General features: G+C 41.1%; 1 protein-coding gene across 3 annotated transcripts in view; it reads left to right on the forward strand.

The window, feature by feature from the left end:
* LOC310870890 (uncharacterized protein) overlaps positions 1–12,774 on the forward strand; it is a 172,379-nt gene that overhangs the window by 47,831 nt on the left and 111,774 nt on the right. For 2 of the 3 annotated variants that reach the window (XR_014570279.1, XM_083782251.1), the window contains exons 8-9: positions 3,323–3,532; positions 3,787–4,481. Coding sequence is in view for 2 of the 3 variants with exons in the window: in XM_083782251.1 (XP_083638377.1) it covers positions 3,323–3,532; positions 3,787–4,481 (905 nt within the window). In the remaining variant the exon portion in view is untranslated. Of the gene's footprint in view, positions 1–3,322; positions 3,533–3,786; positions 4,537–12,176; positions 12,462–12,774 lie in introns of all 3 variants that reach the window. The other variant, XM_083782250.1, reaches the window with a different exon arrangement.

The following is a 12,774-nucleotide window of genomic DNA, read 5'->3' on the forward strand; positions in this document are numbered from 1 at the left end:
GCAAATACAATTACAATTACATTTCTTTCTTTCTTATAAAAACAACCTGCCAGAAAAGTTTGACACTCCTGCTTTAGAAGAAAATGATTTTCTACATAAGCAACATGTTTTGTAATACAAATATTGATATTGTGAATAATGACAGGTGTTCCTTACTTAAAATGATATCAAGATATTAAAGATGACCATTTAACAGTTAATTAAACATGAACAAATAAGAATAAAATAGATGGCTGGATTAACTAAAAAAGGGTCCTAGCTTAACACACAGCAGGGCGGCATTTGTGGTTTGTTGGGCCAAACTGTGGTGCCCCAACGACCCTCCGGGGTTACGGGATAGGTGAAGGTGAAGGGCCAAACTTAGGTTATCATCTTAATTAATGCTAAACACCTCTGGGATTTTCATTGTATCATTCCAGACTCTGTGGAGTCCAGACTCCAGACAGCAGGTGCAGATGAACTCTCCAGACCCAGCCAGACCTGTTTCAGTGAAACAGGAGGAACCTGAAGACCAGCCAGACCTCCGTAAGTTTCATTGTTCTCTTTCTTCCATTTTGTAGCTTCTTATCGCATACAATACATTATACATTCTACAAACTACTGTACATTCCCATGCTTTAACAACTGATACAAATTAAATTGTATTTGTAACAACTTGTGGTCTATAATGTAATTTGTCTGCTCCTAGACATCCTGCACATGGTTGTGTGTAAAGAGGAGGATTCTCCAGAACAGGAGCAGAGTCCCATTCTGCTCCAGGAGGAACCAGAGTCTCTACACATTAAAGAGGAACATGAGGAGCTACTTCTAAGACCAGCGGAGCCTGATGGATCAACGTTGACATTACTTCTTACAAAAGAAGAGGATGATGATGAAGACACCCTGTCATACTGTTCTGGAATTGAAGTTGAACTTGAATCAGACTCTGAAGTCACTGAGGACAGTGATGAGTGGGAGGAGACCAGTGGAGGTCAGTCAGCTACAGGCAAGACCCAGGCAGGCTTATTTATCCAAGCTATTTTCAAAGTGGGGTCATAGACAGTAGTCCCCAACGTTCGGTATATCTAGGGGCTCTGAGAGTAAACAAAATAAATTTGTCACACAAATGATTGCAAATAACGATTTAATTGTGTTTTTGGCATTGGAAATTGGAACATTATGAATAGTAATAACATTTCTGTTTAGCTTTTAGGCTTCATAATACAAAAAAGTGCCCATATGATCAATAACTCAATAAATTACTGCAATTTTTATACATTTTATAATAAAACTAGCACTACTCAAAAAATAGCTGATCTACAAGGTTCAACTTCAAACTTCGTCGTCAACATCCTTATTCTGTTCCTTCATTCCAGAGACTCCAGACCGGTCTATGGAGTCCAGCTTGCAGGTGAAGATGAGTTCTCCAGAAGCAGTTTCTCCAGAGCTCCCAGCAGCAGGACGGGGGAAGAGACCGAGACCGTTACGGCAGCACTTCCACGACGTTGACTTGGGTTAGTGGGTTTCTACTGGGGACGCTGGATGGTTGGGCTGTTGCATCATATTCTATCAATTATTTTCAAAATATTCATTTTGAATAGAGAATTGAATCGAGAAAAAAGAAAAACGATTTTGAATCGAATCGTGACCCCAAGAATCGGAATCGAATCGTGTGACACCCAAAGATTCACAGACCTACTACACATGGATCCAGAAGCTTCTGTAAATATTAACAGATTGCGCTTCAGTGATCAATCCCACCGTTCCCACCAGGAACGAGACTTCCAGGACAGGTTCAAAGTCGTAGTCAATGCTGTACAGGCCAGGGAGGAGGTCGGTGCACTGACTCGCAGGATCCCATACTGGGAATCTTGGACATGTACGGTAAAGTCTGTGAATGTCGGGCAATGTAGTCATATAAGTAAATAATTTGTAGTCCTATCTTGCGCTCGATGGGGATCTAGGACGGAGACTGGGTGTCTGTAGCAAAGAGCACCATACGGCTGAATGGATGAAATCATGTTTTTCACAGACTGGGAAAAACTATTCTTATTTAAGCTGGCTCCTTAGCTAAACCAGATATACGGGGGATAAATGATATGAAAGTCAGGACAGAGTTTAAAGTGGCATGAAAGATACAATTTAATAGACAATAATGGAACATGAAAATCATTCACAAAGAACCGATGTACTAAAACTATTCTGTTCTTTGATGCGCATTAGAATTTGAATGAAGCTTCACACCTGCCAAACTAAGCACACTTTCTGACAATGTGCAGCAGGATTCGTTTTAATTCTTCGGTGACGATCCGCCGAAGAAGACCTGCGTCCAGAATGATTCCAGAGCAAAGTTTGTTTCGTGCCTAAACCTGTGCGCCTGTCGACTCCCAGCTGTCGGGAGTTATTTAAATTATTCTGGAAACTGGAATTAGGCATATAACCCATTTAGGCCTAATGCCGATTCTAAAAACGCCTTCTAAAGCCTGACCTAAGTTTTCTGAAAAACTTCAAATATTTATATATATTTTTGAATACTGTACATACTGTACAGAACCCAAATATGGGTTCCCGGCCTGAGGGGGTAAGACACCAAAAGGGGTTCCCGCCCAGAATGGGATAATTACAAATGTGAGTTTACGTTCTCTACCAATAAGTCCATATGTCAACATCAGCTCCTGGTGGCTATCATTGCGCTAGTGTTGCATTTTCTGTTATTATAGTCACTTTAGACAATTCAAGTGCACGTTTAGTTTAGTTTTTTTGATCAACAGTATTCATAAATATTGTACTGCACATCCAACATTTCTTTCTGGTTGATCGAAAAGGCTTAGGCTGAAGCTCAAGGCTTTATTTACAAAAGTTCAGTGAATGAACACGTTTATTTTTTCTTTCCATGTAGCCTACTGTTCATTTACTAAATACTAGCCTACTGATCAGCTCAACCTGAAACTCACACGGTTTATCCCTGACCGCTGTTGGAAGTTATTGTTTTAAAACCACAGTTTTGAAAGCAAAATTATGTAAGCGATGTTGTAATCTCATAATTTAAAAAGAAAAAACAATCACACAACCTTTCTTTACCCCAATGTCTTTATTTTTCAAATAGGCCTGGGTGGCTTTTGTATAAAACTAAAAGAAAAAGAATGAATTGAAACAAAAATAAAAAACAACATATTTACAATGCAACTAAATAATAAGAAATACAATTGATTTTAATTTCAAATTGGGAATGCACCAAAGTATGTGATACCTCCTTTTGTACATAGGACATGGAGGATGGAAAGTTGTATTTCATTTCATTAGGAATCCAGTGTTGATTATCGTGTTATTTTTCTGCTCCTAGACATCCTACAGGTGGTTGTGTGTAAAGAGGAGGTTCCCACTGAACAGGAGAGGAGCCCCAGTCTGCTCCAGGAGGAACCAGAGCCTCCACACATACAAGAGGAAACAGAGGAGCTACTACTGCCCGATGGGCCGATGTTGACTTTACTAGCAGTGACAAGTGAAGTCGATGATCAAGACATCTCTTCAAACTGCTGTGAACTTTGTAAAGGTAAAGTGGAACGTGAATGTCACACTGAAGACGGTGATGATTGGGAGACCGGTGGAGATCAGTCGGTTAAACTCAGGGCCAGGAACTAAGCCTTTCAAGTTGTATCTGTACTCACTGTACTCACCGTCTGTCTGTCTGTGTGTGTGTGTGTGTGTGTGTGTGTGTGTGTGTGTGTGTGTGTGTGTGTGTGTGTGTGTGTGTGTGTGTGTCTCTCTCTCTGTCTCTCTCTCTCTCTCTCTCTCTCTCTCTCTCAGGAGTGATCTCCCAGTCTTCCCAGACTCAAGTCTTCTCCTGTTCTGAGTGTTCATATGCCCTCACATCCCAGGTCTTCCTCTATAAACACATCAAGAAGAGACACAACAAGCTCTACTGCCAAATACTGAGGACTGGACAGATCACCTTAGCAGCCTTTAAGCAAGTCACTACATCTGAATACGCCACGAGGGTCGCACAAGGGTCCTCTCAAAAGGGTCCTCAGCTGAAAAACATTGTTATCTGTAAACATTGCAAGAAGAGTTTCACTCCTTCGGGTAACTTGTCAAGGCACCAGATTCAAGGCACCAAATCATACCACTGCAGACAATGTAACAAGCCATTCTATACGTTAAGTAGTCTAAACAATCACAAGCGTAGCCACACACTGGAGAAAGACTTTCATTGCAAACTTTGCAACAAGAGTTACAAAGATTATCCTTGCTTTAAAAGCCACGAGCTTATCCACATTGGAGAAAGTCCAAGACCATATTCAATTGCTTCATTTTCAGACCAGTGTGTGGAGTCCAGACTGCAGGTGAAGATGGACTCTCCAGACTCAGCCAGGGATGTTTCTATTAAACAGGAGGAACCTGAAGACACTTATATTAAACAGGAACCTGAAGACACTTATATTAAACAGGAACCTGAAGACACTTCTATTAAACAGGAACCTGAAGACATTTCTATTAAACAGGTGGAACCTGAAGACATTTCTATTAAACATGAACCTGAAGACCACTCACAACTCCGTAAGTTGCATGTGCTCTCTCATTATTTTCCTTTTTTCTGTTCTGTTCTGCTCACTTTCAGACAATGATAATATGCTGATGTGTATAGCCATTAATTTAAAAAAAAACTCAAAATGCATGCTTAACATTGTTCGTATTACCAAAACCACATATCTTTTGCACAAATCTTACTATAAATGCACCACGTCTCTGTTCAATTTGCACATGTAAAAAATAATTTAAATTTTTAGGAATCCAGTATTCACTATTGTGATTTGTTTCTGCCCCTAGACATCCTGCAGGTGGTAGTTTGTAAAGAGGAGGTTCCCACTAAACAGGAGAGGAGCCCTAGTCTGCTCCAGGAGGAACCAGAGCGTCCACACATTAAAGATGAAAACAAGGAGCTACTTCAAAGACCAGAGGAGCCGAATGGGTCAATGTTACTAGCAGTGAAACCTGAAGACGACGACGATGATGATGATGACGAAGACATCACTGCACACTGCTCTGAAGTTGAACTTGAATCTGACACTGAAGTCACTGAAGACAGTGATGATTGGGAGGAGACCAGTGGAGGTCAGTGTTAAACTCAGGGACAGCAATGGCGTGCACAGATAGACACTAGGGGTGCCCTTGCCCTCTGGACAGCAATGTGCCCTTTTTGTACAGTATGTGGACCATGGTGACGTTGATGAATTCTTGATTTAAAAAAAAGCTTCTAATATATTTATGCCCCAAAATCTATAAACCCATATAGCTGTCACCAACAAAATGGGTTTGCAAAAATCTGCCTCCTGGTGGCATTATAACAAAACAATTTGAAAAAATCTCTCTCTCGCCCCCCTCTCTATCTCTAACTCTCTCTCTCTCTCTCTCTCTCTCTCTCTATCTCTCTCTCTCTCTCTCTCTCTCTCTCTCTCTCAGAAGTTCAGTCCCAGTCTTCCCAGAGTCAATCCTTCTCCTGTTCCGAGTGTTCATACTCCTTCACATCTCAGGTCTTCTTCCATAAACACATCAGGTGGAGACACAATGCCCTCTACTCACAAATGCTGAGGAATGGACAGATCACGTCAGCAGCCTGTCAGCAAATCACCAACCTTGTAGCCAGCCAGAAGAAGCAAGGGGACATTGACCATCCAAGTTCTTCTTTGAAAAGACGCCAGTATGTTCACTCTGGTGGAAAACGTTTCCATTGTAAACGGTGTGACAAGAGTTTCAGTGAGTCAAATAGTCTGAAGACCCACCAGCGTATCCACACTGGAGAAAATCATTTCTATTGTAAACCTTGTGACAAGAGTTTCAGTAACAAGGGTAACCTGAAGACACACGAGAAGCGTGTCCATGCTGGAGAAAAACCTTTCACCTGTAGTCATTGTAACAAGTCATTCTATAAGTTAAAGTGTCTAAACTATCACAAGCGCAGCAGCCACACACGGGAGAAAAACCTTCATTGCAAAATTTGCAACAAGAGTTACAACGTTTTGGCTTGGTTGAAAAGCCACGAGCTTCTCCACATTGGAGAAAGTCCAAGACCATACCACTGCAAACTGTGTAATCAGTCATTCTTTAGGTTAAGTAGTCTAAACACACACAAGCATATCCACATCCACACACTGGAGCAAACCCTTACTATTGTAAAGAGTATAACTTGAGTTAGTGAATTAGTTATAACAACACCAGCATATTTACACCAAGGGGGAGAAACATGATCCACTGTAGATAGATTAGCTGGGGTTAGGAACCACAGCGCAGAGAAAATATAAGAGACCACTGGAGACAAAACATAAATATATTTTTTTAATACATTTTCTATCAATTACAACCCCCATGACGCCATGGAGATTTATTTTGTGTTATATAATGTTTTAATTTGACCTGGTGGCTGGTCAATAATTGAGTCTCCGCTTGTCATCAAAAGTTTGGCTCAGGAATGCAAACCACTCCTTTAATAGTCTCTGTTTCTCTCTTGTGTTTTATTTTACTCTACTAATCCCATAATGTTTAGTTCCAAAACTCTTATCAGAATATGCAACTCAAACTGTATTGATAAACCACCTTTAAATATGATACTGTGGTCAACCAAAATGGGTTGATTGAATACTTTATGAACAGTTTTCAGGGGAAAAAAAGCACCGTTCAATACAAGGACTGCTAAGAGAATATTAACCCAAGAAAGCCTATGGCTGTTTTTCCATTGGGGTCCTTCATACTCATTTCATCAAAGCAGGTCAATTACAAATATAGAATATAGCTCCACCCCCGTGGCTGACTGCCGTGGAGTAGAGTGTTTCTGGGAATCTGTCCATCGCGGCAGTCAGCCGCGGAGGTGGAGCTTCTTTTCCATCCACCAGCTGTCTAAAAACTCTGAAATGACGTAAAACACAGCTTCTTCTGTCCGCGGCTGTCACCTCAAGTCTGCCCATGCTGAGAGGGAGTTCAACAGACTATGTGCAACCCAGATTCGGCACAAACAAGGGACTAATTAATTTTGTTCCTATGTCACCAAAATGTGGAACGCCCTACCAGTCATTAAGACATGCAAATCCCTTGACTCCTTCAAAACTGCTCTGAAAGGGCACCTACGGATGGCTGCAATTCGAAACTGACCCCCGTTAAATCTGAATCCCCCACCCACCCCTTTCCCCCTCACTGTATAAGTTTATTTTCCCTTTTTACCTCTATGATGATTTCTTGTTTTGACTACCGGTATAGTTGTGTATATTCGTACGTCTCTAAATGTTTTGATGAATTGAAAATGGTGGGCCCTACTGTTTGTGGGCCAAAATGAGTTTTCTCCAACGGGTGGCTGGCATCCCCCTTAGAGATAGTGAGAAGTTCAGTCATGCGGGAGAGACTCGGAGTAGAGCCGCTGCTCCTTCGCCTGGAAAGGAGCCAGCTTAGGTGGTTTGGGCATCTGGTTAGGATGCCTCTCTAGCGTCTCCCTAGGGAGGTCCTCGATGCACGTCCCACTGGGAGGAGACCCCGGGGCAGGCCAAAGTGCAAATGGAGCTCTTTGGTGGAGCTGTTGCCCCTGCCACCTGACTACGGATAAGCGGTTGAAGATGGATGGATTGATGGGCCCTACAGTTAACAAGTGTAATGCTTTATGGTGTCGTCCACAGTTAACTTCTTTCTTTTTTTATATTTAGTTGTAATTCTGCAAACTGTTAATAAATAAATCAATATAAAAGCATAGTCTGAATTTACATTAATTTGGAAATGATATGCTTAAAGCCAAGGTGAATATATCGGAGGTCTCTGTATCCCCAGTTTTTTGTAAATGGAAAAGGTATACCTTACACGTCACTGACGTCAGAATAGAAAGCATCCACAAACAGGAGGGAGAAGAAGAAATAAAGGACTTAACAGGAAGTTTGCAATTCAAATTGAAAGTGAGGACAGTAGGACACAAACGAACCAGCAGACAGAATTGCAATTTCAATATAAAATTGAAGCCGTTTACTGTATATGAACTATGTACAGTACCCGAGAGCAACAGTGGGGGGCAGTAATACACCAAAAACTGGCATCTATTATTCTAGACAAACCGACGACTCTGAGACGAACTCGATCGTAGTAGCTCATAATAGCACGTCAACTGCTGGATTATTTTCAAACAAGGACTTCACAGGCATAGCCACGTCCGTAAAAGTGAAATATTGGTGAGTTTATGTCTTTCTATATCTATAACAGTCGGAATTGGGAATTTACTAGTGATTGGGCTCAAGGGAGGCAGATAGCATTGTAGCATCCAAAGTTGCTTGCGGCTAAACTAATTCATGCTGTTATCATTTACGATAAACATGTTTCATCAATGTGTCTTTGGCTCGTCATTTTAGATGGAACATAAATATAATTGCATATTGCTCTGTAGCTTACTTAATGATAGCAAAACCTCCCCCCACGTTCTTGATAGTCACTATTTATCCATGTGATTAATAATCTCAATAATCAATATATAATATATATATATAAGTAACAGATAACAATATAGGCTAAGTAACAGATAAGTAAGAGATGCAAACATGGCTTGTAAATGAGCAGGATTTGTACTCTGTCCAGTGTCCACTGCAATGTTGTTGTGATAGTCAAGTCGAACTTGGAGCTCCATGTCGTCATTCACCATTGATTGATTGATTGAAATATTTATTAACAGTTTGTAGAATTTACAGTACATTTTAAGCACAAACTCAATACAAAGACTGTTAACTGTGAGTGGACGACCCAATTAAGCATTACACTTGTTTACAACAGGGTCCACATTGTTCAATTCATCAAAACATTTAGAGACATACAAACATTTAGAGGCATACAAATAGACATTTCTATGTAGCTAAAGAACAGAACAGGAATTCATCATATAGGAAGCAAAAAAGGGAAAAGATACATTATACAGTGAGGGGAAAATGGGGGGGGGGGGGGATTCAGATTCTACAGAGGCCAGTTTCGAATTGCAGCCATCCATAGGTGCCCTTTGAGAGTCAAGGGATTCACATGTCTTAATGACTGTTGGTAGGGCGTTCCACATTTTGGTGGCATAGGAGCAAAAATAATTTAGTCCCTTGTTTGTGCCAAATCTGGGTTGTACATGGTTTGTTGCACTCCCTCTGGTGTTGTGGGTGTGGACTTCGTTTACATTAAAGAAGTATTTAGACAGGTACATGGTTATCTTGGTGGTGTATCGAATCTTGTGGACCAGACCCATTGCAAGATGCTGTACTCTGTCATCGACCCTAAGCCATCCCAGCCTGTCAAAGTGGGCGGGGGGTGAGGCCAAGTAGGAGCCTGACCAGTTTGTTTTGGGAGGTCTGGAGCCTTGTTTTAAGGGCCTTTGAGGTGCTGTGGTAACAAGAGGTGGATGCATAGTCAAAGAAACCTTGTACAAGGGCTCCTGTTAAGGTCTTCAAGGTGTTTTTGCTGACCAGTGAGGAGATCCTGTAAAGGAATCTTGTTCTTTGATTGACTTTTTTGATTACGTTGGTGGCCATTTTATCACCGGAAAGATTGGCCTCCAGGATGGAACCTAGGTAGGTAATTTGATCTTTTCGTGTGATAATATTGTCACCCACTCTAACCAAGAAGCCATCTGCCTTGCTGAGATTACTATTTGATCCGAAGAGGATGGATTCAGTTTTTCCCAGGTGTAAGGATAGTTTGTTATCAGCGAGCCAGGTGCAGAGTTCAGAGCTGACCAGACATTGAATCCTTACCAACTAAACATTTGTCATGCTAGTGTCAGGCCTAGAATTAGCTCTGTTCCATACCCTTCCTGCTTTCGATTCTGCGAATGTCTGCCCTGCAGTAAGGCTCTGGGACAAACGGGGTTAAATCTCAAATCGAAATCAGACCAGCCTCTCCTCTTTAGTGGAAATCTCACGAACGTTTGACCTACTCACCAATACAAACACGGGTTGTGTCAATAGAAAGCCTACTTTCCTTAGTGGAAGCACTCTGAGCGCCCCACCACACGTATAAACGGTACTTTTTGGCCAGAAAGGGATTTTTTTCCACCGGAGGAAAAATATTCTCTATGAGGCAGTTCTCTGGGCAATATCAGTAGAGGGCGCAGCGGAGTAACTAAAAATGTTTTTTTTTTTCGGTGGAAACAAAATACTGGTAGGTCAACTGTTCAGCAGCCTGACTGCTGAACAGTTGACCTTGAACTGTATTGTTCTGAGACGGGTGGTACGAGATTTGATGCTCTGGTAGCGTTTTTTGGAAGGGAGTGGTTGGAACAGGGTATTTGCGGGATGGCTGGTGTCTTTAATGATGTTGTGGTGTAGATGTTGTGGAGGCTGGGTAGTGCTGTGCCGATGATTTTAGCTGCTGTTTTAACGGTCCTCTGCAACCTGTTGCAGTCCTGAGTGGTCGTGTTACCGTACCACACTGTGATACAGCCAGTGAAGACACTTTCAGTTATACAACTGTAAAAGTTAACTAGTCCCTTTGTACTTAAGTAAAGTAAATTGTTTAAGGCGCCTCAGAAAGTACAGTCGCTGCTGCGCCTTCTTGAGGATGTACTCGTTGTTGAGTGACCATGTGAATGTGTCTGTGATGTGCATCGACAGATGACCCCTTGATGGAAATGGGGGTGTGGATACCTTTGGACTTCCAATGATTTCTTTGGTCTTATTGGTGTTAAGTGAGAGGTTGTTGTCGCACCATAGAGTTAGATCTTCTATCTCCCTCCTATCTCGTCACCGTCGGTTATTAATCTGATCACTGTGGTATCATCCGCAAATTTTATTATACGGTTATTCCCACATCAGTCGAATGTAAACAAACTGTACAACAGAGGACTGAGGCAGCAGCCTTGGGGCGCGCCGGTTCTGGTGAGAATTGTGGATGAGCATCTCTCTCCTATCCATACACACTCGGGCCTGCCTGTCAGAAAATCAAATAGCTACAGAAAGTTATTTTAACAGACACGCCCTTAGTTCCCATAAAAACTCACTGTATCTTAAAACATTTTAAACATGTTAGATTCATTGAAAACACCTGTCTTGTTCTGGTGATAATGTCCTTCTAAAGTGTGGGGAAACTACATATTTATTTGGGGGGGAAATAAATAAATAATACAAATATATATAATTTGGAATGTTCATTGTTTCATTCCAGACTGTGTGCGTGGAGTCCAGACAGCAGGTGCAGATGAACTCTCCAGACCCAGCCAGACCTGTTTCAGTGAAACAGGAGGAACCTGAAGACCAGACAGACCACAGTATGTTTCTTTCTGTCTTTCTTACTGTAATATATATATATATATATATATATTATATATATATATATATATATATATATATATATATAATGGTATATACCAAATAACATAAAGTTTAAACTAACTCTTGTTTTTTGAATATGTACAATAATAATAATACCATATATAGAACAATGGAACCACCTCTTAAATTCAATTGCTTCATTTTCAGACCAGTATGTGGAGTCCAGACTGCAGGTGAAGATGAACTCTCCAGACTCAGCCAGGGATGTTTCTATTAAACAGGAGGAACCTGAAGACACTTCTATTAAACAGGAACCTGAAGACACTTATATTAAACAGGAAACTGAAGACATTTCTATTAAACGGGAGGAACCTGGAGACATTTCTATTAAACAGGAGGAACCTGGAGACATTTCTATTAAACAGGAAACTGAAGACATTTCTATTAAACATGAACCTGAAGACATTTCTATCAAACGGGAACCTGAAGACATTTCTATTAAACATGAACCTGAAGACATTTCTATCAAACAGGAACCTGAAGACATTTCTATTAAACATGAACCTGAAGACATTTCTATTAAACATGAACCTGAAGACATTTCTATTAAACATGAACCTGAAGACCACCCACAACTCAGTAAGTTGCATGTGCTCTCTCATTCTTTTCCTTTTTTCTGTTCTGTTCTGCTCATTTTCAGTTTACAATAACCAAGACGATACCATTGTGACAATGATAATATGCTGATGTGTATAGCCATTAATAAAAAAAGAAACTCAAAATGCATGCTTAACATTGTTCGTATTACCAAAACCACATATCTATTTGCACAAATCTTACTTTAAATGCACCACTGTTCAATTTGCACATGTAAAAAATAATTTACATTTTTAGGAATCCAGTATTCACTATTGTGATATTTGTTTCTGCTCCTAGACATCCTGCAGGTGGTTGTTTGTAAAGAGGAGGTTCCCACTAAACAGGAGAGGAGCCCCAGTCTGCTCCAGGAGGAACCAGAGCCTCCACACATTAAAGATGAAAACAAGGAGCTACTTCAAAGACCAGAGGAGCCCAATGGGTCAATGTTACTAGCAGTGAAACCTGAAGACGACGACGATGATGACGAAGACATCTCTGCACACTGCTCTGAAGTTGAAGTTGAACTTGAATCTGACACTGAAGTCACTGAAGACAGTGATGATTGGGAGGAGACCAGTGGAGGTCAGTGTTAAACTCAGGGACAGCAATGGCGTGCACAGATAGACACTAGGGGTGCCCTTGCCCTCTGGACAGCAATGTGCCCTTTTTGTACTGTATGTGGACCATGGTGACATTGATCAATTCTTGATTAAAAAATAAGCTTCTAATATATTTATGCCCCAAAATCTATAAATCTCACACTATTAAGGCAACCGGCCGGTTCCACACACTGCACAAGGTGCCCTTTTTTCACATGAGCACCTGCACCTCTAAATGTCTGTGCACGCCACTGAGGGACATGGAATACTGGGAGTTTGCATAAGGACTAAATTTC

Source organism: Protomyctophum parallelum (genome assembly GCF_964188405.1).
Source record: "Protomyctophum parallelum genome assembly, chromosome: 1".
Lineage (NCBI taxonomy): Eukaryota > Metazoa > Chordata > Actinopteri > Myctophiformes > Myctophidae > Protomyctophum > Protomyctophum parallelum.